The following is a 27,518-nucleotide window of genomic DNA, read 5'->3' on the forward strand; positions in this document are numbered from 1 at the left end:
GGGGTACCACCATCTTGAAATGTCCCCCAAAGGCTCATGTGTGGAAGGCTTGGCCTAGCTGACGCCGCTCTTGGGAGGCAGTAGGGACATTAGAAGGTAGGGCTAGCTGGAAGACTGGATGACATGACAGACTCACTGCCACCCTCCCTCTCCCTCTCGGCCACTCTGCGGCTCCACTCACTCCTGGCCGTGCTCTGCCTTGCCACAGACTCAGATGATGCCGCCGCCGCCGAGTGACCATGAACTGAAACCAGGGGCCGAAGTAAATCTTCCTTTTAAGTGATCTCACTTTGTCATGACGATGGCAACACAAGACTGTGGTGACTTTAAGAGGTTGTATGAGGTTGGGGGGATAAAGGGGACACAGGACAACTTTTAGTGCTGTGAGAGTTTGTCTGTCAACTTGAAATTTAGAATCACCATGGAAACAGTCTCTAGATGGGTCTGTGAGGAAATGTCCAGGTTGAAATGAGACGGCACCCTAAGTAAGGCTGGCATCACACATGATGCTGGGGTCCTGCCCTGAATAAAAAGAAAGAAAAAGCTGAACCTCAGTGTTCCCGTCTGCTTCTTGACTCCATGTACACCACAGCCAGCCACACTCACTCCTGAGGGTATAACTTTCCCACCATCATGGGCTGTCCCCTCAGGCGGAGCCACAGCCAGCCCATCCTCCTTACGTTGCTTTGTTAAGTATTTTATCACAGCAATAACAAGAGGACCTGACATAAGAGACTTGAAGGAAAATCAATTTGACCAGAATGTGAGAGAAGAGAAAAGCATTCCGGGGAGGGGCGGGGCAGGTGCATGAGGGTCAAAGGCATCGCAACTCCTCTGCAGCCTCGGTGACGTTGACAGGAAAGGTTGTACAGGGTGCCCACAAGTTCCCATGGTGATGAGGCACATTGTGATACACTAGAAATCCAGGCAAGAGCTGCCACACAGGCTTTGACACGGCACAAAGAGGGGCTGACTGACGCAGTCGGTAACACTGACGTCAACACTAGGGAACATGCTGGGGATGGATGTACTCAGTGGGAAGTCCTTGCTTAGTACGTGCAGGCACTGAGCTCAATGCCCAGTGTGGCAAGACGGATGGATGGATGGATGGATGGATGGATGGATGGATGGATGGATAGATGGATGATTGGATGGGCAAAAAACCAGGGCATGATACAAAATAACATCATCATCATCATCATCATCATCATCATCATCATTATTATTATTATTATTTTGAGAGAAAGTCTCACTGTGTAGCCTTAGCTGGCCTGGAATTCACTCTGTAGACCAGGCTGGCTTTGAACCCATAGAAACCCAGAGTGCTGGGACTAAAGGAGTGTGCCACCACAACCAGCCAACTCTATCATTTCTGAGTGACTATTCTGATATCTCAAACAACTGGAGCTTGAGGAAAACTAAAACCACGGCCAAGGGTCTAGAGCACAGATGCCAGTGCAGCCTTGTCCCCCAGAAGCTGGGGACAAGGAGGTCCCAGAACCAAGGGGAATGCGCTAGGACAGAGATGGGGAGGCGGTAGGAGCTGAAGTGTCGGGCTACTGAGCACTCAGGACCTGGTGGGGCACACCTGTAACCCCAGCTCCTGGGAGCCTGCAGTACAAGACTGCAAGTTCAAGGTGAGGCTACAGAGTGAGTTCAAGGCCAGCTTGAGTAACTCATAGAGAACCTGCCTCAGAAAAATGTACGTGTGCTGGGAAGGCTGTAGTTCAGTGGCAAAGCACTTGTCTAGGATGTGTGAGGCCGTGGGTTGGAGGAGGCAAGGGGGAAGGAAGGGGGAGGAAGACAGAGAGGAAGAGGAGGGGGGACAAAGAGAATAAATATGGTCTTAAATGTGTTAAATTTAGGATGCTGTGGAACAGCCCACAGAGGTGGTGAGGTGGATGGAGATGGATCCCCGGTGTGGATGGTGAGTCTGATTTGGGGAGCTGTGAGCACACAGGATGAAGCAGAGGGTTAAATCACCAAGTAGACCATGCCAAAGGTGAAAGAGGTCAGATAAAAAAAGACACAGGCCTGCAGGGGTCCAACCTCATCAGCCAACACCCAGGGCCCAGGCAGGAAACTGAGCCACGCCTGGAGTTCAGGCTGGCTTCAAACTCACAGCAGAGCAGCCTTAGCCTCCCAGAGCTGGGATTCAAGCATGCTAGGCTGAGAGTACCCGATCTATAAAGTCAGTTTCAAAGATGTTAAGGTATCAAAAGGGGGAGGCTGCCGGCAGGTGCAGCTAGAGGAGATGGGTGTGTGGGATCGGACACTGCCCCAGCCTGAGCCAGAGCCCTGTCCACACCTGCAGTCTCCCTGTGGAGACATGTGCTGAGAAGCTGCCACCAGGCACAGGATCCTGAAGAAGGAGCTTCTCCCAGGAGGCTGTTGCCCAGATTCCTGGCGTGGCTACCACCACCACCAAGGGCCACAACGGTCAATCACCAGATTGGAGACTGAAGCAGGAAGTTTCTAGGTTTTCCTTCCATCTTTTGCCAGTGCCTCCTGCTGGCAGAATCTGCAGGGAAGACAGCCAGGAAAGCCAGGAGGGAGACCTAGTCCTGGAGGGTGGGTGCAGCAGAGAGAGAAAAGAGAGAGAGAGAGAGAGAGAGAGAGAGAGAGAGAGAGAGAGAGAGAGAGAGAGAGAGAGAACTCCCACTGCCAATCCCCGAGAATCTGGCAGTGCCGGGAGCACCTAGGGAGAGGAACAGGGCAACAGCAGGTGACAGAAGGTTGGGGGGTGAAGCCGGCATTACCCAGCGCCACCCTAAATGCAGGAGAGCTGAGGAGGGTCAGATCTGGCAATTACAAGTTGGAGGATACATGACTGAGAACACCCTCTGGATTGTAGTAGGAGTCAACTCCAGATTGTGGTGGGCTGAGGAGTGGGAGGTGAGGAAGAAACTGTTGCTGTTGCTGTGTATGCTTCAAGTTTGATAGAGAAAGGAGAGGGGGGAGGGGAGGCAGTGAGGAAGATCTAAGCAGCAATTAAGGAACCCAAGCAATTCGCCTTCGTTCACATGGTCTGGTCAGTGTTTCTGAGACATGCCAAACTGCGCCCTATTTCAATGCCTCCCAGTAGTGACTGTGGCCAAATGCAGAACAGAACAACACCAAGAGCTCCCGAGTGTGGAACAGCAATGTGCGGTGTGCCTGTTTACAGGCCTCTGGCTGAGGAGACAGTTTCAGGGCAGGGGTACAGTCTGGAGATGGCTTGCACTCTACAGGAGAGACTCACAGCACACAGCCATCTGCTGCTCTACACAACCTCCTTCTACTTACAGTTCTGGAGGTGGAACCCAGGGCTCACACACCCTAGACAAGCATTCTATCTGGGAGCCACAACCCCAGCCACCCACCTGGAATTCTAAACCAGAGTCTGCAAACTTTCTGTGAAGAACAGATAGAAAGCCTCTCTGGCTGCCAGGAAAACATCGTGAACAAGGCTCGGCTCTGCCCTGCCTCCGCCCCCACGCTTCTCAGGCCTCTCCTGCTGCTCTCCCTCAAGGACTGGACCCCTCTTAGTTGATCTCTTCTGATGTTCCCTGAAGTTCTGTCCTTAATTCTTTATATTTATGGGTACTAAAATGTGAATTTCACATCATTTCCATGTGTCATGAAACATTCTTGCTTTTTTAAAATAATCATTTTAAAAAATGTGAGACCATTCTTAGCACCCAGGCGACATGAAAACAGGCAGTGGGCTGGCTTTTGCTCACAGGCCCACACTTTGGTGAATGCTGTTCTGTGTGTGGTCAGAATTAGGATGGAAACTCCAAATAAAGTCACCTTGTGGCAAAGCCCTTCTCCCCTTGCACCTAGGAACTGTGGTCAGGAAATACGCAGTGTGTCCGGGACAGCAGAGACTTCCGAGATCTTCTGGACAGCAGAAGTGGGCTCCTCTGGAGGGCTTAGGAGCAGGTGGGTCCGACTGCGGAGTTACTCAGGCGGGAGGAACCAGACGGAGGGGGCCAAGTTCTCCACCACCAGCCTCGTCAGGAGTGGGCAGGGCTGGGTCACCTTCTTCCCTAGGCTACAGTCCTACTATAAATGGAAACAAGTGCAGCCACTGTGACCACTCCACTCTACACTGTCACCAACAATCTCCACGGAGGCATTCCCAGAGAGCCAGCTCCCAAGCCCCGGCCTCCCCACCCGCGACAAGCCAATGCGCCTGAAAAGCCGTGGGCCACTGGGTCCCCACTTGTATACTTGTTAAAATCCCTCACTCTCAACATGAGACGGTTCCCCAGTATTTCTGTTCTGCTCATCAGGTGGGCTGTGAGCAGACCGCACAGTTGACCCAGTTGGCCCTGCCCTCTCTCCTACTCGGTCTGACGTCCCTAGAGGCCGCCTGCCCAAGCCCCTCCCCCTTCTCTGGCAATCCCTTTTCTGTCTGCTTCATGTATTCCGTGGCTTTTCTTCCAGCTGCTGCTTTGGTTTTTATTTTACTTTGCTTTGTTTTGTTTCCTGAAGTAGAGTCTCACTGTAGCTCAGGCCGGCAGGAAACCCACTATGTAGCACATGCTTTGAACTCACATCAATTCTCCTGCCTCAGGCTCTCAAGTGCTGGGATTATTGGCGTGAGCCACCACACCTGGCTTTAGGAACGCAGGTCCTCTGGTGCTTTCTCTTCAACCTTTGCCCTTCTTGCTGGATGCAATCGCCCTGAACGGAATTTATGGCCTCACTTACTCCCTCCCGGTTGCCGCCCATTTGCTGGCGTCTTCCAAACTCACCTCTTCCGCTCCAGTTCTGCTCCGGAATTCACCCGCCCCGGCCGTCCCACTGCTTGTAGACGCCTCCACTTCAAAGTTGAGCAGCTCCAGCTCACGGATGTTTTGTCCAGAGGGAGGCAGAGGCAGGTGCATCTCTGTGAGTTCGAGGCCAGCCTGGTCTACAGAGAGAGTTCCAGGACAGCCAGGGCTGTTACTCAGAGAAGCCCTGTCTCAAAAAACAAAAACAAAAGTTGACTTTAGCAGACACAATAAAACAAAAGACATTTCCACCATGGAGCTGCCTGTTAAGGCTGTTACTTGCAAACAACAGAAACCAATTCTGGAGGCCAGGTATGGTGGTATATGCCAAAAACCCCAGTACTGGGGAAGCCAAGACAGGAAGATCATGAGTTCAAGGACAGCCTGGGCTAACAGTGAGACACACTTCCTCAAAATTGGAACAGAATAGGATAGAGAGGAGCGGGAAAGAGGAGAGGAAGGGAGAGAGGGAGGGAGGGAGAGAGGGAGGGAGAGAGGGAGGGAGAGAGGGAGGGAGGGAGAGAGGGAGGGAGAGAGGGAGGGAGAGAAGGAGGGAGAGAGGGAGGGAGAGAGGGAGGGAGAGAGGGAGGGAGGGAGAGAGGGAGGGAGAGAGGAAGGGAGAGAGGGAGGGAGGGAGAGAGGGAGGGAGGGAGGCAACCCTGGCTGATGTTATTTAGAAGCGGTTACAGGATAGACACTGGCTCAACTGTGGGATCTGAACAGTTGAGGACGCTGCTACTGGAGAATGGCCACATGGGCCTGGGCAGCCCGCCTGGAGCCATCACTCCTGTGCCACAAAGGCCTGCAGCCTCTTAACTTTCTCACTCCTTCCGAGAGAAGATCCAGCGGGTTCGGCGTGAACCAGGTGTGTCCACCAGGCCATCTCGGCGGCCAAGTGCACGGTCACCTCTCAGCCCTCCTGGAGCTGCCATCCGCCGGCCTCCTCAACGCTGCCTTCCACACAGCTGACAGCAGGAGCTCACCCCAGGCTCTCAGGTGAGGCTGACTCTGTGTCAGCCAGGCGTGGTGGGCCACACCGCTAGTCCCAGCACTTGGGAAGCAGAGGCAAAAGGACCACCATAATTAGGGGCAGCGTAGTCTATGTACGAGGTACAGGGAGAGCCTGACCGGCAGGGTGAGGCTCTGCTTCAAGGAATCATGTGTAGCTGGGTGTGTTGGGTTTAAGCCAACAGAAAGTCATTGTTAGCCAGCTACACTGGGTGTTCGGGATCCCAGTGTATCCCGGAACTTTTCTCAGGATGAGCTCTTAAGCACAAAAAAACAAACAAAACAAAAAAACCATGTTCTGGGTTGACATACTTCAGTTAACAAGAACAATTAGCCAGAAGCAGAACTACAGAAGCCAAAAAGTAAGGCCAGTGCGTTTAGAGACTTTCCTAGAACTATGGGCTGTGATGGATTAGGTCTTTGTTTTCATTTTTTTCGCAGGTGGTGCTAAGTGCCGAGTTTTACAGCCTGAATGGCACTTCCATCATGGAGTCAGTTGTGCTAAGGTCTGGGGCTCTGTTACACTAATCACCTCCCTTTTGATGAAATTACATCAGTCATTACCCCAAACAGCAAAATAAAGAGGAACTGCTTGACTTCATTAAGACCTCTGTGTTCCTATCCAACAGTTACCACAAAGGGGCCAGAGAAGGAAGTTTCAAATGCCTTAAAGTTTTTTAAATGCCCTCTGGGGAGGAGTGAAGCAGGTATTCTGTTTTACATTATATGTAACCCCCAGCCAACACTTCACTAACAAACACCAGGCAGACAGTTTAGAAGTTGAGCCTCTGTGTGCTCCCTTCCAGCATATTCCAATCCCTACAGTCCAGAGCTCAGGCAATGACATGTAGGCCACACAGTCACCCATGTCATCAGTGTGGGAGACCCCAACAGATTCAACTTCCTCAACCAAGTCCTAGCAACTAACTTGTAACAGCTCTTGCATTTTCTTCCCACACGCCTAAGCGAGGGTGCTGGGACTAGACCCGGCCTTGTGAATGCTACCAAGCACCTTACCAATGAGTTGCATGCCCGCCCTCATTCTTTGCTGTTGTTCAAGATTTATAATTTTAAATTATGCATGTGGGTTGTGTGCGTGCATGTAAAGATGGGTACCTGTGGCCGAGACATCCAGTCCCCTGGAGCTGGAGTTACGAGAGCACTGTGAGTCACCCATATGGGTGCTGGGAGCCGAACTCAGGTCTTCTGCAAGAGCAGCAAGCAACTCTCAATGCTGAGCAGTCTCTCCAGCCCCTCCGATTCTCATAAAGTCACCAGGATTCAGTGAGGGGCTCCACCTTAAAGACCAAAGCCAAGTCCAATCACTTCCTTCCTTTCATTTTTTTTTTTTTTTGAACTGAGGATCGAACCCAGGGCCTTTCACTTGCTAGGCAAGTGCTCTACCACTGAGCTAAATCCCCAACCCCCAATCACTTCCTAAATGGGGTGCTTCACAGTTAGATTAAGTCCTTGGGTGCTTCACAGTTAGATTAAGTTCCCATTCGGTTATGGCTTCAGAGAGTGAACTCTTGCATAAACCAAGAGAAGCACATTCAAAGGACAGTGTCCACCAAGTGACCAGTGACAGAAAAGGAACATACCTGACAAAGATGACATGAGGCTGGGAGTGCACAGGCACAGGATGGGGGTGGATCGACTCGATGGACATGGGTATTTCCGTAGTCTTCTGAGGCATGTCTCTGGCCCACCTTACAGATGTCTTCACCTACTGCATCCACTGACTGTTGCTATTCTTCCCATCTCATCCTAAGTCCTTCCCAAGATTGTCAACTACCATTTTCTTTTTCGTTTTGTTTTGTTTGTTTGGGACAGGGCCCCTGACTGGAACTCTCTATGTAGACCAGGCTGGCCTTGAACTCACGTCGATCTGCCTGCTTCTCCTGCCTAAGTGCTGGGATTCAAGGTGTGCCACATGCTAGGCCCTTTGCTAACTCTATTTCAGAGGGCAAACCCAGCCACAGTTCCCATATCGATACTCATCCATCTTCATCTACGTTATGATGATGTGAGGACCCACTATTACTGAGTGATTCATTATCCTATATAAACAAGAGAATGGACTCAAAGTGCCTATTTTAAAGTCAGAGTCTCTAGTAGCTGCAGCTAGCCTCAAACTCAATAAGTAGCCCAGGCTGGCCTTGAACTCCTGATCTCCTGCCTCCACCTCCCAAGTACTGTGATTAAAGGCAGGTGCCACCATGCCTAGATTTATTTGTTTACTCAGCAAATACTATGTACTTGGCTATGTCATCAGACAATTGTTATTATCAAATTAATCATCTAATGAAAATAGATGTTTAGCCGGGCAGTGGTGGCGCATGCCTTTAATCCCAGCACTCGGAAGGCAGAGCCAGGCGGATCTCTGTGAGTTCGAGGCCAGCCTGGTCTACAGAGTGAGTTCCAGGAAAGGCGCAAAGCTACACAGGAAACCCTGTCTCAAAAAACAAACAAACAAAAAATAAAACATAAACATATAAATTTACTTAATTGTGAAAGGTGCTATAAAGAGGAGGAGCTGGGAGGAGGTATGGCAGTGCACGCCTGTTATCCCAGCTCGCAGGTGGAAGCACAGCATGCGGTCCAGGCCGGCGCTGGGGTCGACAGGCTCTTCTGCAGTCCAGGCCGGCGCTGGGGTCAACGGGCTCTTCTGCGGTCCAGGCCGGCGCTGGGGTCGACGGGCTCTTTTCTAAGTGTAGATAGCTTGACTTATGTTATTCTTCTGTCTTGCGTATCGAGAATTCTAATTGGCCTTAATAATAAAATCCCGGAGTCAGATATCGGGGTAAATGCTGAAAGATCAGAGACAGAGGAGCAGCCACAGCCACTGCCTACTGTGCCAACCCCTCAGCCTGAAAGGGATGAGTGAGCTCCTGTCTCCTCCCGCCTTATATTCCTCTCTACACCTCCCAAGTACTGGGACCAAAGGCATGAGATCCCAAGTGCTGGGATCCCACCTCCTGGCTCTATTTCTCTTTAAGATTGGATCAATCTCATGTAGCCCAGGGTGGTCTTGAACTCCTGATCTTCCTGCTTCCTCCTCCCAAGTGCTGGGATTAAAGGTATATGCCACCACTAACTGGCCTCTATGGTTAACTAGTGGCTAGCTTTGCACTCTGATCTCCAGGCAAGCTTTGTTAGAGCACAAAATATCACCACAGCCTTGTTTGTGCTAGGTTTCTTACTGACCTCCTGTCTCTAAATCCATGGTCACCAAGAAGTAAATGTTCCTGGGGATCTATCCACAACATAGCTCTCACTCCCTCCTCTGACAGCTGGTGTCTCCCTGTGCCTTCTCCTCCATGTCCGAACTACCTACTTGCTCTGGGATCCCAGAGCCCCATCCTGATTCTTAGCCCGACCCTGGGAGCACTCAGTACCCGGAAGACTCCACAATTTCTCAACTGTCTCAATATTTCTTTTCTGTTGCTATAGCTAAATATCCAGGACTGGGTAGTTTATAACTGGTAGTTTATATAGTAGTTCTAGACACAGCAAGGCATGGTGGAGGGCCCCACATGGAAAACAGGAGAGAGCCCACCTCTGTGACAATGTCATCCCATGTGTCGCTAAAATTCCTTCCCAGGGAGAGATGTAAGCAATGTCCACCTCTTCTCCTAAGGCCTCAACAACAAACTGAGGCACAATCCCACTGACGTTCCCTCGGGGGAGCAAATGAGTGTGTTGGGCTTTCTTACAGAGCACAGGAGGTCATAGGGGGGTTCCTTACAGGGAAGCGGGTGCTTCCTCCCCCACAGGCGGTGTCTGGAAAGCCTTTTCCCAGCAGGGACGAGGGCTGTAGCTGCATAGAGGAGCCCCTCCTCTTGTTTCCCCTGGCTGGCTATATAATCAGATGCTCTCCCAAGACCACAAGCACTTTACGGCTGAGTTGTACGCAACAGGTGGTAGAGAGTCGCTGGCTGGTATTCTCATGGCCCTCTTCACCCGTCCACAGTGGGTCACTGTAACAGGTCTTTTTGTTGTTGTTTTTTTGTTTTGGTTTTTAAATTTATTTGAGACAGGGTTTCTCTGTGTAGCCCTGGCTGTCCTGGAACTCGCTCTGTAGACCAGGCTGGCCTCAAACTCAAGAGATCTGCCTGCCTCTGCCTCCCGAGTGCTGGGATTAAAGGTGTACACCACCACCTAGGATCCTTCTTTGGACTGCCAGCTCCCGAAAAACGACATGGAGACTTGTTATTAATAATGAAAGCTTGGCCTTAGCTTAAGTTTGTTCCCAACTAACTCTTCAACTTAAATTAACCTGTTTGTATTAATCTATGTGCTGTTACTTCTCCTCAGTATCACACGTCCAACTTCTGTAGTATCTGGTTGGTGACCCCCAACCCCCAAGTCTCCCCCTTCCCACCCCAGATTCTTTCCCAGAGTTCCTATCTCTGCCTGGAAGGCCCACCTATCCTCTCCTGCCTAGCTACTGGCTGTTCAATCAGAAGGTGCCTTAGGCAGGTGAGGAAGGACAGAGACACGTCTCTACAGTGTACAAAAAGATCATCCCAATAGGTCACAGACAGTCTACAAGCCCAAAATCCTTTTGAGATGGGGTACAAGTGATCTCCCCAAGATGGTAGTTGCTTGGCTTGAAGAATAGTCACTCACAACACCATGATAAACCATGACCCATTAATGAATGAGCTAACCCATCCTGAGGGCAGCAGAGCCTTCCTGACATACCTCTAACACCTCATCATCCTTTAATCCCATCGAGATTAAACTCCAGTGCAGGAGGGGTTTTGCAGGGGCAGGGTGTCTTCAAACTAGCACTAGCCGGGTGAGTTCCATGCCCGCCTTCATTCCCTCACATCTGCAGGGTTTCATTTTGCATTTCATCACAACAGGGGGTTCTGTCTGTCTGTTTTGGAGGGTTTTTGACTCTTCCTGAGCACCCGTGTCAAGTGGCTCACAACTCCCTCTAACTCCAGCTCCAGACACCGACATCCTCTTCTGGTCTCTGAAGGCACCTGCACTCATGGGGATACACCTACACACAGACACATACATAAACACATGATTAAAATTAAGATGATATATCTTAAAACAAAAATTCCATCTAGGCTGGTGGTACACACCTGTAATTCCAGCATGTGGAGTCAGAGGCAGAAGAATAAGCTGCACAGTAAGATTGAGGGCAGCCTGGGATACACTGTTTAAAATAAATAAATAAAATAATAATAATAATAATAACAGGGGCTGGAGAGATGACAGATGGTCTTACAGTGGACAGGTGTTCGATTCCTAGCTTCCACATGGTGGTTCAACTACCCATAACTCCAGTTTCGGGGCATCTGATATCCTCTTCTGACCTCTGAGAGCACCAAGCATGCATGTAATACACATACATACATGCAGGAAAAATACACATAAAATGAACAAATATAATTTAAAAAACTTAAATAATAAAATTCAGCTGGGTAGCGGTGGCACACACGTTTAATTCCAGCACTCTGGATGCAGAGGCAAGTGGATCTCTGTGAGTTCGAGGCCAGCCTGGTCTACAGAGTGAGTTCCAGGGCAGCCAGGGCTACACAGAGAAACCCTGTCTTGAAAAACCAAAAAATAAATAAAGAGTAAAACTCCATTTACATTCCTGAACCTCTGAATTCCACAGCATGTAGCAGACTAAAGGTCAAAAACTGTTGTGGCTGGGTTTGGCGATGCACACACCTTTAATCCCGGCACTTGGAAGTCAGAGGCAGGAGGATCTCTGTGCATTCAAGGCCAGCCTAGTCTTCATATCTCTAAGCTCCAAGACAGTCAGGGCAAGATAGTGAGATTCTGTCTTAAAATAAAAAGTAAAAAGGGGGCTGGGGTATGACTCAGTGGCGAGTGTTTCCTTAGGATGCGGAAGGTGTTAGGTTTACTAACAATACTGCAAATAGTTATCAGAAACGGAGATCTGAGTTATGAGTCTGTAAATCTGTAGTGTTAGTGGCACCTGTAGAAGTCAGTATTAGAACTCACTTTCACGTTACATCACGGTGAACAGGCATCACACATTCATAGAAATTTGACCATTATATTTTATACTTTATTTGCTTACAAATACTGCCTTGTATAGTCAAGGGCTTCCCCAAACTGGCCCCCAAAAGTCCATGTTGCAAAGAGGCTGCAGGATATATGATTCAGGCAGGAGTTGTAGTTACCCACCTGTATTCCACACACCTGGGAGGTAGAAGCATGGTCAGTAATCCTGCTGCTCAGCCCCCCACGGGGCTTCTCCTTATTCTGATGTTCCATCACGGCTTCCAGCCCTGTCCCCTGTACGAAGCTCTCATCCGAAGCTTAATCCCTGAAGTACAGCTACTTTTCTCCTTAGAAAGCTTATCTCCCTTCCTAGCTAATTCAAACACCACCTTAAAGATAACTCTCAACCATTCCTCTCCCAATCTTAGACCCAAAACTCTATGGATCTGGGTACACTGAATAACACACTATTCAGAAGCAGAATTTAGGGTTCAAATCCCAGCTCTGCAACTTAGCAACAGTCTGATCCTGGATAACTGATTTAACATCTTTTTTCAGTTGTTTCATCTGAAAAATGGAGGTAATGCCAGGTGTGGTGTCCCTCATCTTTGATCCCAGGACTCGGAGGCAGAGGCAGGTGGATCTCTGTGATTTCAAGGCCAGCCTGGTCTACAGAGTTCCAAGCCAACCAGGGCTACATAGTGAGACCCTGTCTGAGAAACACACACATACATATCACCACCACAACAGTCTCGACCTCAGGATGAAGGCGTGAGAAGCAAGGGATCACATGATTCACCATAAAAAGTGAATCCAAAGAAATCAGCTTAATTTAGCAGTCAAAAATAGGCACTATTCGGAGATGTTGACCTTTTGGGTTAAATTAAGGGAAAGCCAATCCCATGTAGGAACATGGGGGTAAAACACCAAGGCACAAAATAACATCCCCGAGTGCACACACACATCTGGGAGACTGCTCCATGAGTGGGGTAGAGGGTCAGAGAGGAGCCGGCTGAGTGAGGCTGGCAGCAGGAAGCAGACCTTTCCCACAAACAGCACTTCAACTGTGACTGTGTAATGAGAAGCCCTGGGGACTACCAAGTAAGACCGGAGCAGAGCTCTGGTGAAGGAGGCTCACTCTTAGCACAGGCCAGGAGGGAGAGCCCAGAGCAGCACTCTCCAAAACACAATTCCAGGCTGGGACGAAGCCCAGTGGCAGGACACTCGCCTGACACAGCAAGGCCTTCTACAGAGAATCACTCTATAATCTGTAAATCGTGCTGCCTCATGTGACATCCACTAACCGTATGTGGCTACTGAGAACTCAAATGTGGCTAGTGCCACTGTGAGAGTAAATTGTATTCAATATCGATCTAAATTCAAGTTGCTCCATGGCTACAGGCTACTACACCGGAAAGAGACTTAGACCTTTAACAAGTCCAGGTGATGGAGTAGGACACAGTAGTGTGCCTCAGTGGACAGTGAAGGGAGAAAACGCTAAGATTCTGGTGGATTTAAAGCTGTGAGAAGGGTGAGGACAGCGCTCCCCATTCCAGGCCTGTGACTTGGAAGCTGCTGTGTTTAACCCAGGAGCAGGTCTAGTGCACTGTGCGCCCCCGTCATTCTGAGCATGCTGGGGTTATCCAAGCAGCAATTCTTAATGAGTTCTGCTCAAGAGAACTGTCTGAACTAACGGTGGAGTTGAAAGGCTTGTCATTAAAGATGACGGTATGGGTGGGAACCTGTCAAACACTGTAGGCACCAGCTACCCAAACGGCCTAAAGGCAGACCGGAGACGGACAGGGCACAGGCAATTGGGGGGGGGGGGGGGGGAATCAGAGGTCCAATGAGAACACTCTACTGGGTCCTGAGGTCGCCAGGCGGGAGGTCCTGGTAAGGTAGGTAGGTGGCCAGAATCCCACACACAGCAGCTGAAAGAACCAGGAAATGAGGAGAGAACTGGGAGGAGACAAGTCCAGATCCTGACTGTTGAGAAAGACATTGTGAATACTTACTGACAGGGTACAGTATTGAATGGGTGTTCTTTTTGGCTAAGAAACCAAAATAGACAGGCAAAATAACTTTAGGTTAACAGAGAAAGCTGACCAGGTCAAAAGCAATTTCCTTAAACTGAGAACCCCCTGGTAAAATGAGAAACATGTTCCAGTATACACATGGAGAATGCAGGTGGTCTGTCGGTGGGGAGTGGAAATCCAGACCATACTTTAAAAGGCAAAAAAACCCAAAATCCAAAAACAAAACGACAGCACGCTAGAGATAAAGGCGAGCTTCACTTTTTAAGTCAACCACATTACATATTTAGTTACCATCCTAAATTTTAATAGGATAAATCTAAGAATGAGAAAAATTAAAGAAACTGGTAAGACTGGTCACAGAAATTGAGAGGAGAGCCAGTGTCGGGAAAGAATCATGATTATACAGGCGAAACCTTCGCAGTGGGGGTCTTGTTAAATGGTCTACCTGTACAAGATCAGAGAAGTAAACCGGTGGTAAACTTCGTAGAAGGCAGAGCTCAGGTATTTGCAGGCCTCTCAGAGAGAAGCAGTTTAAGGACTCGGGAAACCCAACTCCAGATTTAACGGTCCAACAGAGCTCATCCCAGCGGACCCCACCGCTGCAGGGCGGCGCGCCCCGCAGACCCGCAGCTGCGGCCAGGCCCCGCGAGCCCCCGCGACCACGGCGCGGACTCCGGCCAGAAGGCGCCGGGCACCGCCTCAGGCCGGAAGAACCGACTCCCGCGGCCGCGGCGGCGGGGGACCGGCCGCGGAGGCCCAGGCCCGCGCGCTCCCGCCCCACCCAGCGCGCGCTCCCTGCCCGCCCCGGAGGCCCCGCGGCGGCCCGCGCCTGCGCACCACGGCCCTCCGCGCGGCCCGCGCCTCCCCTCCCCCAGGCCAGTCACACCCTTGCGCCTGCGCACTGTTGTGTTTCGGGGGCCGCGGCGGCCATGCTGAACCCGTACCGAGAGGCGAGTGGGGGGGACGGGGTCGGCCACAGCCGCGCAGGAGGCCGAGAGCTGGGCGAGGCCGCGGCCTCGGCGAGGGCTGGGGTCTCGGGACACAGGCCCGGGCCGCGCCGCCCTTGTGACCCCCGCACACGGCCCTCGGGAACCTTCGGAAGCCTCGCCCTCGTGGCGGGGGCGGGGGGGGCGCGGGCACGTGACCCGGCCCAGCCAATCGGAGCGCCGCTGACGTGGTGCGCGGCCCCGACGCTCCCCCCCCACCCCCGGCGACCAGGGAAGGGAGGGGCCGGGGGCGACGCCCCCTCCCCCCACGCCGCCGCGGCTTCCGGGGGGGTTGACACCCCGGATTCCGTGCTCCCCCCGGCCGGGCCGAGGGCGACTTTGGAGCCCCCCCTCCCCCCGTGGCTCCTGGATCCAGGTGAGCGGGGGGCCCCTGGGGCGGGGACGCCGTCCGTCGTTTAAATGCCTAAGTAAAGGTGGGGAGTGGGGGGACTTGTTGGGGTGCCGGGGAGACTCCCGACGGGGGGAAGACTTGTCTTTCAAACACCTGACAGCCAATGGGAGTGTGGACCGGGGCCAGCCCGAGAAGGCCAGCGGGGGGAGGGGAATGGCCAACCTCGTGCCCGCGTACCCTTCGGAGGGCCAAGGGGCGAGGCTGGCGGTCCCCCCTCCCGGCCGCCCCCGGGGGTGCAGGGCCCGGGAGCCAGGTGAGAGGGGCCTGGGCGGCGGCGGGCCGGGGTGGGGGCGGCGGGCCGGGGTGGGGTGCGAGCGCGGGCGGGCGGGCCAGCCGCCCGGCCGGGAGCCGGTGCCGTTCCCTGGCGCCGGCCCGCTCCCCGGGGACCCGGGCGCGCCTCGGAGCGCCCTTTGTGTCGGGGCGAGCGGGCGAGCCCGCGTCACATGGCGCGCTGCAGGCCCCGCGGCCCGTGGGGCCAGCCGGGCCCACCCGCGTGGCCTGTGCGTGGGGCTGGGGGAGGGCCGCCGGGACCGGGCGCTGGGCCCGGCCGGCCTCCCGGGCGAGCCTCGGGGTTTCCCGGGGCGGCGTGCCGTGGCCGCCCTCCCCTCCCCCCCGACGGCTGCCTCCCTGCGCGCCGCGGGGGAGGGGGCGGAAGGAGGAAAGAGTTACTTTTCCAAATCACCGAGGAGCAGCACCCTCCCCTGTGACTCATGTGGGGGCAGGGAGGCCGGGCCGTGACTGCCCGGGACGCAGGGGCAGGGGCCCGGTCCGTCCCGCCGCCGCTCCCCCCCCCGGCCCCGCCCCCACCCCGGCGGGCCTGGGTCCCGGCCCGCGACGCCCACGGTGCAGATCCCCGGGGTGGAGGCGGGCCGGGGGAGGGGAGGGCAGCGGCCGCAGAGTTGCTGTGTCATCGCCCCGCTGCAGCCGCCCGGGCGGGGCGCGCGCCCGGCGACCCGGGGTCTGCGCTCGGCGTGCGGCCCACAAGACGGGAGCCCGGCCGCCATGTTGAGTGCAGTAGTGGAGGTGCGAGGTCGAGGGCTGCCGCGGAGGGCGGGAGCCTGCCCGACAGCCCCGCGCCCACTCCCCCCCCCCCCAGGCGCGCACACGGGCCTTCCGGGGACGGCGGGGAGCGGGCCCGGGGTGCACTCCGGTGGGGGGTCCTTTTACCGCCCCGCCCGGGCCCCCCGAGTCGCGGCCGCCGTCTGACCTTGGGCTCGGCCTGTTTACCCTACACGAGGCCCTGGTTCCCGGTCCCAGGACGGGGAGGGAGGGAGGGAGGGGGCAGCGGCTCCCAAAATGGCTCCTGCCCCTCCTCGGAGGCGGCCGGCGGGGGGAGGGGAGGGGGAGGGCTGCGGAGCAGCAGCGCCGCCGCCGCCGCCTCCTCGGCTCGCCCTCCTCCCTGGCGCTGACCGGTGGCAGAGCCGCTCCGTGGGGAGGGTGCCCGGCCGGTGGGGGCGGGGGGCCGCGCCGCCCGCTCGCCACCGCAGTGTCGCTCGCCTGCATGCTCGCGCAGCGCGCGACGCCGGGAGCTGGCGGAGGTAGGTGTTTAGGGCGGGTGGAGGCCTGGAGCGCGTGGGGCAGGAGGTGCGTGGGGAGCGGGGTGGGCAGAGACCGGGCTGCGAGCCGTGGGACCTGGGGTGGCCCGGTACTGGGCGGTCGTCCTGGGGGCTGTGGTGCGGGGCGGGCCGCGGAGCCGTGCGGGCCACGGAGCCTATCGACGTTAGGTCGCGCGCGGGGAGACGGGGAGCGCCGAGGCTTCAACCCCAAAAGCAGGCCGCGGCCTCTAAGATGGCGTCTGTCTTCCTCCTTTCAGAGCCTCCCTGCGGCGGCCTCAGCCGAGAACGCCCGCCCGCCGGCCCCGCCCGCGACCCCCCTCCCTGCGCCCCGCCGGCGCCGCCGCCGATGGAGGAGGAGGTACGAATGGCGCGGCCAGCCCGCCGCGGGCGATCGGCGGCCGCCCGGTGCCTGCAAGCCCGGGAGGACTCCGTGGGACCCGGAGATGGGGAGTGTCGCAGGCCCCGGGGAGATGGCGCCCGCACGCCTTTCGGCCGCCGCCTCCCAGGACTCGCCGAACCACAGCGCGGCCAATTGGCTAGGAGACATGGCGGGCCCCTCGCCTCGGCTCTGCGGCACTCTGCCGGGCCATCGACGCCTTGGAAATGGAGCCTGTGACGTCACCCTCTGAGCGGACCAATAGAAAAAGCTCCCGCGAAGAGGCGGTCCTGCCTCCTAGGCTTTGCTTCTTCACGCGCGTGAGCGAGCGAGCACGCGCAGAGGGGGCGGGGGAAAGCGCGAGCAGGGTGGCGCGCATGAGCAGCAAAGCTCCGCCCCTCCGGCTATATATAAAGCGCTGGCGCGGGGCTCGGCGGCGCCATTTCGTGCTGGAGTGGAGCAGCCTCTAGGACGAGCTGGAGGAGCCTGCCTACCGATCCGAGCCTCCGGGGGCCGCCAATACAATCCACGTCCATCCGCTTGGAGATGGCCTCCGTCTCCGCCTACGGCCGGCCCCGGCGGACAGTGCAGACCCCATAGAAGCCCCTGCAGCTCCCCTTTTCCGGGCCCCGCCCAGTTGTCGGCGTCCGTCCACCCCTCTACTCCGCCCTCAAGAGGATTTCAAAGATGGAGGCGGCGGCCCTCTGAAACCCCTTTTGGTGTTCATCCGCCTCCATCGGAGATCTAGCGCGGTTTTCGTTGCCCCCGGCGGCCGGGGCAGGAAGCGGGGACCCCTGTAGACCGGCGGCGGGCGGAATTGTCGGCGGAGTCCAGGATCGGGCACGGCCGGCGTTTGCAGACGGCGTTCTCCGCGGCTCGCCGGCCGGCAGCGGCCGCCGCCATTTTCCTGCTGTCGCCGCCTGCGGAGCGCGCCAAGCTGCCGGAGTTGTGCGGAGGGCGGCGCAGGAGACCGCGTTCGCGCCGGCCCGCAGCGAGCCGCCGTCTGGAGGGCCAAGGGCAGCGGCCTCACCCCCCCACTTCCCGGGTTATGCTGGGCCCGGCGGTGAGGGGAGCCGAGGCCACCCGGACTTCACGCGGCTGAGCGGCGGCGGCGGTTCCCCGAGGTCAAGATGCTGCAAAACGTGACTCCCCACAAGTATGTCTCCGCCGGCCGTGTGTGGGAGGGGGCCGGGGGGCGGCGTTCGGGGCAGCGGCGGGCGAGGCGCGCTTCCGCGCCGCAGCTGTTGACGCGAGCTCGCGGAGGGGCTGCGACGGTTTTGAAGCGGTGGCGGCGGCCCAGGTACTGCGTCTGAGCAGCCTGTCACTTTCCGCGCCGCCACGACGCGGAGGCCCGTTCGGCCTGGGCGAGTCTGGACCGCAGGGTGGTGGGGGTTTGCGCAGTCCAGCCTTGATTTGTCATCGTGTTGGTGGGGGGTCCCGGCCACATCAGTGTCGGTGGAGTTGCCATGGTGACAGGTTGAGGGTTTGATGGCGGAGATTCCCACGGAGTGGAGATCATCCTTCCCAAGGCTGGGTTCTGTAGGGTTCGCCTTTGAACGTCTGCTCGCTTTCGGGGACGGTGGGTGTGTTTGGATAGCGTTGAGCTCGTTCAGTGAGGAGGGTGGAGCGAAGACCCGGGCTCCACTCGCCTCTGCAGATGTAAACAATGAGATCTGGGTCTGTGTCTCGGGAAACACCTGGTCTGGAGTACCACCACAGGGAGCCTGGGTCGGAGCCACCGTTGGCCTTTGCTCTCTCCTACCGTGGCAGTTGGTTGCTAGCGACACTGTTTTGTAGCGGGACATAGTATCAAAATTTGGACTTGCTGACCTTGACTGGAGGATGTGATTTGTGTGTTTTGAAGGGGACTTTTATGGGATACTTGGGTAGGTCTGGGAGCTACTGTTGAAAGGAGTCTGACAGATGTTTCCTTGTCTTACTTGGGGTTAGGGCTTTTTGTCCGATTCCTGCTGTGGCTTTAACTCAAGATTTTGAAAGATGCCAAGATGAATTCTTAGATTTTGTGAAGTTTATTCCTACCCCCTTTTTTTCTCTTCACTGGCTTCTCTGTCTCAACCACCATGGCAACCATTAAGTCCCTAGCGAGGGTGAAGCTTCGCTTTCTTAGCTCCACCCATTTTTGCTTTAGATTCCTCCCCATAAGGCTGGAGTTGTCATGTGACATCTTCGGGTTTTTGTATTTATTTTAACCAAGCAGCTCATTGAACACGAGGATGTAAGAGCTGGATGAAGATGGGCAACAAACAGCTATTGAGTTAGTTGATTTCTGGTTGCGATTCATTTTCATATGTACCTTCATGACAGCCAAAGCCTGAGTTTATAGGGTTGCTTAGTGCAAGTTAGCAACTTTCTTTGATCTTTCACGTTATTGCCACATCTAATTCGGCTTCCCCTTTTTGCAGGCTCCCTGGGGAAGGGAATGCAGGGTTACTGGGGCTGGGCCCAGAGGCAGCAGCACCAGGGAAAAGGATTCGAAAGCCTTCTCTGTTGTATGAGGGATTCGAGAGCCCCACAATGGCTTCTGTACCAGCTTTACAACTGACCCCCGCCAACCCACCACCCCCTGAGGTGTCCAATCCTAAAAAGCCGGGACGGGTGACGAACCAGCTGCAGTACCTGCACAAGGTGGTGATGAAGGCACTCTGGAAGCACCAGTTTGCATGGCCGTTCCGGCAGCCTGTGGATGCTGTGAAACTGGGTCTGCCGGTGAGTGAGAGCCTGGATTGGGGGCAGGTATGGGGGTGAGCAGGAACCGTGTGAGTGGGGGTGTGGGCTCTAGTGTAGGTGCTGCGGCCCCTAGGGAGTTCCCATTCTCTTGAGGGCAAATAGCCACCAGAGTTCTGGATTCTTGGTCCTTTGTGCTTGTTATCTCTATCTTGGCATCTCTCATTTTGCCCTCCATGTGTCCCTACCTTAACTTTTGTGCCCTGGCTCCATTTTACAGATTCCCACCCCTGGTTGGGAGAGGACCACGGTGGCCAAAATTCTTAGCTTCTTCCTTTCCCTCATGCAGCCCATGGATAGCCATCCCCAGAGGTAATGTCACAGGATGGGAAGCTTCCAGAGTGGGTGGGAGGTGGGTGGGAGCTAGAGAAAGGCTAGGGACCTCCTAGTGGGAGTTAAAAGAACCTACTCTAATTTTTCTAACCCGTAGTTTAATTGGGGCCGCAGTGTGGGGAGTGCTCCCTTAGTGGCTAGGGTGTGCGTGCGGGTGTATGTATCTGTCTTTCCTATCAGTAGTTGGCCTAGAATAGGCGTTTTCTTGTGGCTCTGACCTAGCATATCTCTCTGTAGGATTATCACAAAATTATAAAACAGCCTATGGACATGGGTACTATCAAGAGGAGACTTGAAAACAACTACTACTGGGCTGCCTCGGAATGTATGCAAGACTTTAATACAATGTTTACCAACTGTTATATTTATAACAAGGTAAGTTTTTTGGCTTTTTAAAGTTTTTTTAAAACTCACAGCAGCTAGTGAGAAGCAATGCTGTTTCTGGTAGTTTTTAGTTTTAGCACTACTGGAAATGCTATCCAGCTCGTCATGGTCTAAAGAGCCTGACCTCCAAATGCTGCCGTTAGACAGATGAGTGCTCCTCTGATGAAAGGTTATTTAAGTAGAACACGTTCATATTTGGGGATGGTGGCCCTGTTTCTCAGAAAGCTCCAGAGGCCTGAGAAGAGCAGGATCTGTAACTCATCTGTTGTTTTCTGGTGGTGGTGGCAGGTTAGTTAGTGACAGGAATTGAAGAGGAGGGATGCCCTGGGGCTGGGAATTGTTCAGAGAGAGGGCAATAACGTACCATGGAAATTGACCCTTTGTGTGTGTGTGTGTGTTCCTGCAGCCCACCGATGACATTGTCCTAATGGCACAGACACTGGAAAAGATCTTCTTACAGAAAGTGGCGTCCATGCCACAAGAGGAACAAGAGCTTGTGGTGACCATCCCTAAAAACAGCCATAAGAAGGGGGCCAAGTTAGCAGGTAGGAAGAGGTGGAGCTGTACAGGTGGCTGAAGATGAGAAAGCTGCCCCGGGGACCTGCAGACAAGAAGGAATAAAACTTACACAGCTGTTTTTTTTTCTTCCCAGCACTCCAGGGCAGCATTACCAGTGCCCATCAGGTGCCTGCTGTTTCTTCTGTGTCTCATACAGCCCTGTATACACCACCGCCTGAAATACCCACCACTGTCCTCAACATTCCCCACCCATCCGTCATCTCTTCTCCCCTTCTTAAGTCCCTGCATTCTGCTGGACCCCCGCTCCTCGCTGTGTCGGCAGCTCCTCCAGCTCAGCCCCTTGCCAAGGTAGTAGTAGAGATGGTTTGGGGTGCCTGAGAGGAAAAGGTGTTGATTGAAATGGACCCAGAGTGACCCCCTTCCCCTACCTTCCTGCAGAAAAAGGGCGTTAAACGGAAAGCAGACACCACCACCCCCACACCTACAGCCATCCTGGCTCCTGGCTCCCCAGCCAGTCCTCCTGGGAGTCTTGAGCCGAAGGCAGCACGGCTTCCTCCAATGCGCAGAGAGAGTGGCCGCCCAATCAAACCCCCACGGAAGGACTTGCCTGACTCGCAGCAGCAACACCAGAGCTCTAAGAAAGGGAAGCTGTCAGAGCAGCTGAAGCACTGCAATGGCATTCTGAAGGAGCTGCTCTCCAAGAAGCATGCTGCCTACGCCTGGCCTTTCTATAAACCAGTGGACGCTTCTGCTCTTGGCCTTCACGATTACCATGACATCATTAAGCACCCCATGGACCTCAGCACTGTCAAGGTACCCACTGCATGGGGCAGATGGGGTGCTCAGGCAGTGATGGCACATAGTAGGTTTTCATTCTGGGTATCTTGTTTTATAAAATTGTACAAGGTAGAAAAGGTCACACACTTTGAAGTCCTTGTTTTTTACGCTAAGGATAAGATTTCAGCAGTACCAAGAGTTGGGCTAGGGAGATGTGATGTGGGAGAGGTGGCCTTGGTCACTTAGAAATGTTTTTTTCTAGACATAGATATCTCTTCAAACGTACCCCAAATACTCGGACTTCAAACTTGAACCCCAGGGCACACAGATCCTTAAGGTCATCCCCACTTGTTCCAAGAGAGGGCTGCTCTTGAGTCGGGTTGGCAGGGAAAGATGAGTCTCTGCCTGTGCAGCTTCTCATGCTGCCTCCTTCTGCAGCGGAAGATGGAGAACCGCGACTACCGGGACGCACAGGAGTTCGCTGCTGATGTGCGGCTTATGTTCTCCAACTGCTATAAGTACAATCCTCCTGACCACGATGTTGTGGCCATGGCACGAAAGTTACAGGTGAGTGTACAACTTGAAGTTTACGCAGTATCAGGTTGTAGGGAGAGGTTTACTTTGTGCTGTGCATTCAGAACATGGAAGCCATTCCCATTCTTTATCCTGAGTTGGAGCTAGTGTGCTGGGTGGCTGGGCGTCAAACACGGTTTTGAGTCCACCTGTCTTCCTAGGATGTGTTTGAGTTCCGCTATGCCAAGATGCCAGATGAGCCACTGGAACCAGGGCCTTTGCCGGTCTCTACCGCCTTGCCTCCTGGGTTGGCCAAATCATCTTCAGAGTCCTCCAGTGAGGAAAGTAGCAGTGAGAGTTCCTCTGAGGAAGAGGAGGAGGAGGATGAGGAAGATGAAGAGGAGGAGAGTGAAAGCTCAGACTCTGAGGAGGAAAGGGCTCATCGCCTGGCAGAGCTGCAGGAACAGGTATCTCACTAGGCTTCGGGCTTTGATTGGGTAAGAACCCTGTTGGTCCCAATTGTGTGGCTCTTGCTCTTCATTTCCTGTTTCGTCTTTTTCTTCGCGTGTAGCTTCGGGCAGTACACGAACAACTGGCTGCCCTCTCCCAGGGCCCAATATCTAAGCCCAAGCGGAAGAGAGAGAAAAAGGAAAAGAAGAAGAAACGGAAGGCAGAGAAACATCGGGGTCGAGTCGGGATCGACGAAGATGATAAGGGGCCTCGGGCACCTCGCACGCTTCAGCCCAAGAAATCTAAGAAAGCGGGTGGGGGTGCCAGTGCTGCTATGCTAGGCCACCCTGGCTTTGGAACTTCGGGAGGAAGTAGCAACAAGTAAGTTTGGACAGTCTTAGGGTATTTATTGTCTAGTCAGCCACTGCGGCTAGTGAACTCACTGGCGATTGATTTCTATTGCCCATAGGCTGCCTAAAAAGGCCCAGAAGACAGCCCCACCTGTCCTGCCCGTTGGTTATGACTCCGAGGAGGAGGAAGAGAGCAGGCCCATGAGTTACGATGAAAAGAGGCAGTTAAGCCTGGATATCAATAAATTACCTGGGGAGAAGCTGGGTCGAGTTGTACATATCATCCAGGCCAGGGAGCCCTCTTTACGTGATTCAAATCCAGAGGAAATCGAGATTGATTTTGAAACACTCAAGCCATCCACACTTAGAGAGCTTGAGCGATACGTTTTATCCTGCCTTCGAAAGAAACCACGGAAGCCCTATAGTGAGTATCCCATGAGGACCATCGTTAGCACGGCTCCACAGAAGTAGTTCTGAGGACAGCAGAGAAGAAAGGTGTGGGGGGCGGTGTTGATGATGAGCTCCTTCATATTTAGGAATGGAACTTGGCGGATCTTGGATGAGTGAAGGCAGTATGGTATAGTGAATCCTCTGACATTTCCTCTCTAGCTATTAAGAAACCTGTGGGAAAGACAAAGGAAGAGTTAGCTCTGGAGAAGAAGCGGGAACTAGAGAAGCGGTTGCAAGATGTCAGTGGACAGCTTAACTCCACCAAAAAACCTCCCAAAAAAGGTGAGTATTTCAGACTGCTGAAATTGTCCAGCCTTCCTCCCTCTCCTTTACGTGGAACTCTAGCCACCTTGTGACTGCTCATCCAGTGTTCTATTGACCAGTGAAAATAAACGTACCTCGTTAACCTTCAACTTTGTTGTATAGCGAGTGAGAAAACAGAGTCATCTGCACAGCAAGTCGCGGTGTCCCGGCTCAGCGCTTCCAGCTCCAGCTCCGATTCCAGCTCCTCGTCCTCGTCCTCATCATCTTCAGACACCAGCGATTCAGACTCGGGCTAAGGGGCCAGGCCAGATGGGGCAGGAAGGCTCCGCAGGACCGGACCCCTGTACCACGCGTCCCCACCTCTTTCCCCTTGCTGTGACACTTCTTCATCTCACCCTCCATAGGAGAGCTGGCTCTGCAGGGGGGAGGAATGCAGGGACATGGACAACTAGGACTGACTTCCTAGCCCCGTTGGGAACGACTCTCGGGTGTAGTGTCCCTGTTCAGGATGATGGGGGTGGGGCAAGGGTATGGGTGGGAGTGGGCATAGGCCTGCCACAAGGCCACCCGAGGCCGTAGCTGTCCTGTTCACTTCTAAGGGCCCTGTTTTGAGGTTTTAATTTATTTAAGCTAGGTAAGGCTGTGAGGGGGTAGCACTGCGGGCCTCCCTCCAGCCTCCATGGGGAGGGAAGAAGAGGGAGCTCCTTTTTTACGTTGACTTTTTTTTTCTACTCTTCCCTTTTCCTTCCACTCCATTTGGGGCCTGGGGATTTTAGTCACCTCTCCATTTGGCCTCCTGGACTATCTTTTCTTTCTCTTGATTCTAACTTGTAAATAAAGAAAATATTATTGAAGTTTTGAGTTATCTTAGATTTGTTTCTGAATTCAAAGTGATTCAAAAGGAGTAAGACTGTCTTGTACTAAGTCTCATACTTGGTGCTGAGAGGATTGTTATGTTTGATACAGTGCTTAGAATCAGAGTTTGAGGTGTGCTGGGCATTACCATTAGTTGTAACTCCCCAATTGGCCCCTGTGTCTATGTTTGGAATGCTAGGAATTGAACCCAATCTTGGACATGCTGGACAAGGACTAGCACTGAGCAGTCCCTGTCTGCAGTAAATGTCATTGAGCTAATCGGTTGGTGAGTTGCATTCTTACTTGGCATAAATGAGCAACAGCAAGCCTATGACTCATTCATACCTTGACAGTTTAAGACGAGATAGGGTAGGCCATGAAAGGCTTTGATACTTTTGTCTTCTAAACACAACCAGCAGTGGGGGTAGTGTAGTTGAGCAGGCCAAGTTTTGACTAGGTTATAAGGCAATTATGTCTGCCTCATTGGATTTTGCTGAGCTGGCCTCAACTTATAATTTTGTGTTTCAAGTCTGTAGTCCCAAGCTGAGGAACTGTTGCGTGACTTCTGGAAATGGGCTCTAACAGTTTGCAGATGCTCAGGGTAGAGGTGGGGGGGGGGGGGGGAAGCAGTGGTTAGTTAGAGCCTGTAGGAGGAAAACCAACTAGTAAAGTCAGCCAGTGAGAAAGCTCTTGGTGGCTTTTTTACTCCTGTTGAATCCTGGGAATGATGCTCAATTCGTAAGTCAGGATTTCCTGCGTAGCGATGGGAATTTTACTTGGTAAATAGAATGGACAAAGAATTTCAGTTGAATTTGTGAAGAGAGGGTAGAATTTAAGGCTTAAAAACAGTTTTGGAGAGGGCTAGAAATGGCTTGGTAGCTTCGATCCCTACTCTGCTCATAGACTGGTAGGTTAAACTGAACCCCAGGCTGAAGAGATGGCTCAGCAGTTAAGAGCATTGACTACTCTCCAGAGGTCCTGAGCTCAATTCCCAATAACCACATGGTGGCTGACAACCATCTGTAATGGGATCTGGTGCCATTCTGGCCTGCAGGGACGTATACAGGCAGAATACTGTACACATTTTTTTTTTTTTTTTTTTTTGAGACAGGGTTTCTCTTTGTAGCTTTGGATGGAGCCTTTCCTGGATCTTACTCTGTAGCCTAGGCTGGCCTCGAACTCAGACATCTGCCTGCCTCTGCCTCCCGAGCGCTGGGATTAAAGGCGTGCACCACCACTGCCCAGCAATAAATCTTATAAAAATGAGAAAAAAAAAAACAAACTGAATCCCAACCACCTTGAAGTGCTTAGAACAGAACTAGTCAAGGACTCTAAACCTGTGCTGCAGTGTTGGTGTTTTGGGTCGGTTTATCTCCTGATGAACATTTACCTCCTTGACTGGTCATAGGTCCTGCTCTGCCTCAGATGTTTCATGTGTCAGGACTTCATCTTGTTTCTAAAGCATCTTGGTTTCTAAAGCACTTGCCCTAGATGGGGGGGGAGGGGGGTGCATATTTACTCCCTTCTGCTGCTGCTGCTCTGGGTTCAGCCTGGCACTGGGAGGGAGGGGTGGGTGCTTGCTGTCCCCTAGATCCTAGTCTTGCCTTCCTGGTCTGCATTGGAAAACCCCTGTGACAAGGGCCAGAGATGGTTGGAATTGCTGGTGCAGACTAAAGGACAGGTTGGCCTGAAGGGGGTGTGTGTGTGAGGGTGGCTGGGGTGGGGGAGGAGGAGCTGATGTCCAGAGCCTCACAAAGGCCCAGCATACTCAGCTGCAGCACTATGAGCCTGTTCTCAGTGTGTACACAGGAAAGGGTAACATTAGATGGCTATAAACAAGAGGTAAGGGGTGACGGTTTTTTGTGACTGGAGGCAGAAGAGCAGCCTTGCTAGCTAAAGCGGCGGTAGTAGAAAGTCATTGCCCACATTGCCAGAACGGAAGCTCAGTGAAGACGGGCAGTAGCTAAGTAAGGCCAGTGCTTAGGGTTTGCTTCTTGCTCCTAAATGCTGGTAGTTCACAGGGGGCACTGACGTGTGCCAAGTGCTGTGCCCCAAACAGTTTGCTCATGGTAACCTTATGTGAGCCTGTAATCTGTTCTAATATATGGGTGTGAGGCACAGAAGCTAGGCAGCTTTCCCCAGTCAAATGGAGGTAGGGTTTGATAGGGCAGCCTAGCTTCAGAATCTACACTGATGGTCACTGTATTAGGCTTACTGCTGTGCGCTGAAAGTGAGCTAGGAGATGGTAAATCCCGGCTAAGGTAGAGTCCGCAGGTCAAAGCCAGTTGCACAACATGAGAACGGCATGTGTAGGTCGAAAAGCTTTTCCAGCAGTTTGAGGGGACCCCAGACTGGCAGGTTGCATGGCGTACAGAAGAGGCAGGCCTGAGGCACTTAACCTGAGACTACAGGGTTTGGGGAGCCATCTGTTGGCCATGCCTGTGACTTCCACTTGGATGTTGGTTTTTCATCAGTAGATTCTCGCTCCCTTTAGCTTCATACCCTTTAGCTTTTAGCAGGAGCCTTGGCGCTCATGCTGTGGCCGTAGACCCTGTCTGCCTCACCTGTCTGTGCTCATGCCTTTCAGACAGCCCTTGCTGGAGGACTCAGTCCCAACCTTTGGTAAGAAGTCCCTTGTGAAACCTTGCATTAATGCTCAGGATTTCTGAACAACTACCCAGTCTGTCTCTAGACCATGCCGTGGAGTTCCAACTGCTTGATGGTAGTGTCCATAGGGCTGCTAACAC

General features: G+C 53.6%; 1 protein-coding gene and 1 long non-coding RNA gene across 5 annotated transcripts; one reads left to right on the forward strand and one right to left on the reverse strand.

Moving 5' to 3' along the window:
- Positions 1 to 3,014: 3,014 nt before the first annotated feature.
- LOC128114369 (uncharacterized) lies at positions 3,015 to 14,556 on the reverse strand. Of its 3 annotated transcripts, XR_008219752.1 has the most exons (5): positions 13,627 to 14,556; positions 10,476 to 10,782; positions 6,885 to 8,538; positions 4,743 to 4,951; positions 3,015 to 4,047 (listed from the first exon to the last, which is right to left on the reverse strand). It is a non-coding gene; the product is annotated as an uncharacterized LOC128114369 (long non-coding RNA). The 3 variants fall into 3 exon arrangements; XR_008219753.1 differs by having other exon boundaries at positions 3,015 to 4,947; XR_008219751.1 differs by having other exon boundaries at positions 3,015 to 4,951.
- A 175-nt stretch (positions 14,557 to 14,731) lies between these two features.
- Positions 14,732 to 24,770, forward strand: Brd2 (bromodomain containing 2). Of its 2 annotated transcripts, XM_052744287.1 has the most exons (13): positions 14,732 to 15,163; positions 17,013 to 18,287; positions 19,555 to 19,858; positions 20,447 to 20,584; positions 21,000 to 21,138; positions 21,246 to 21,460; positions 21,551 to 21,925; positions 22,328 to 22,456; positions 22,624 to 22,869; positions 22,974 to 23,233; positions 23,322 to 23,626; positions 23,812 to 23,934; positions 24,079 to 24,770. In XM_052744287.1, exons 2-13 carry the CDS (start codon positions 18,262 to 18,264, stop codon positions 24,210 to 24,212), a joined length of 2,394 nt encoding a protein of 797 aa, XP_052600247.1. In that variant the 5' UTR covers positions 14,732 to 15,163; positions 17,013 to 18,261; the 3' UTR covers positions 24,213 to 24,770. The 2 variants fall into 2 exon arrangements, with proteins under 2 accessions (XP_052600247.1, XP_052600248.1); XM_052744288.1 differs by lacking the exons at positions 14,732 to 15,163; positions 17,013 to 18,287 and adding an exon at positions 20,097 to 20,188 and having other exon boundaries at positions 19,744 to 19,858.
- Positions 24,771 to 27,518: the final 2,748 nt, after the last annotated feature.

This window comes from Peromyscus californicus, unplaced genomic scaffold (genome assembly GCF_007827085.1).
Source record: "Peromyscus californicus insignis strain IS unplaced genomic scaffold, ASM782708v3 Scaffold_19__1_contigs__length_69161282, whole genome shotgun sequence".
Taxonomy (NCBI): domain Eukaryota; kingdom Metazoa; phylum Chordata; class Mammalia; order Rodentia; family Cricetidae; genus Peromyscus; species Peromyscus californicus.

What these genes read in the sequence shown, in the direction of transcription:
- Brd2 (XM_052744287.1), top strand. Translation starts at nt 18,262, where the DNA reads ATGCTGCAAAACGTGACTCCCCACAA. An exon ending in ACTGTTATATTTATAACAAG is followed by an intron (nt 20,585 to 20,999) that starts GTAAGTTTTTTG and finishes GTGTTCCTGCAG; the next exon opens with CCCACCGATGACATTGTCCT. An exon ending in GAAACCACGGAAGCCCTATA is followed by an intron (nt 23,627 to 23,811) that starts GTGAGTATCCCA and finishes TTTCCTCTCTAG; the next exon opens with CTATTAAGAAACCTGTGGGA.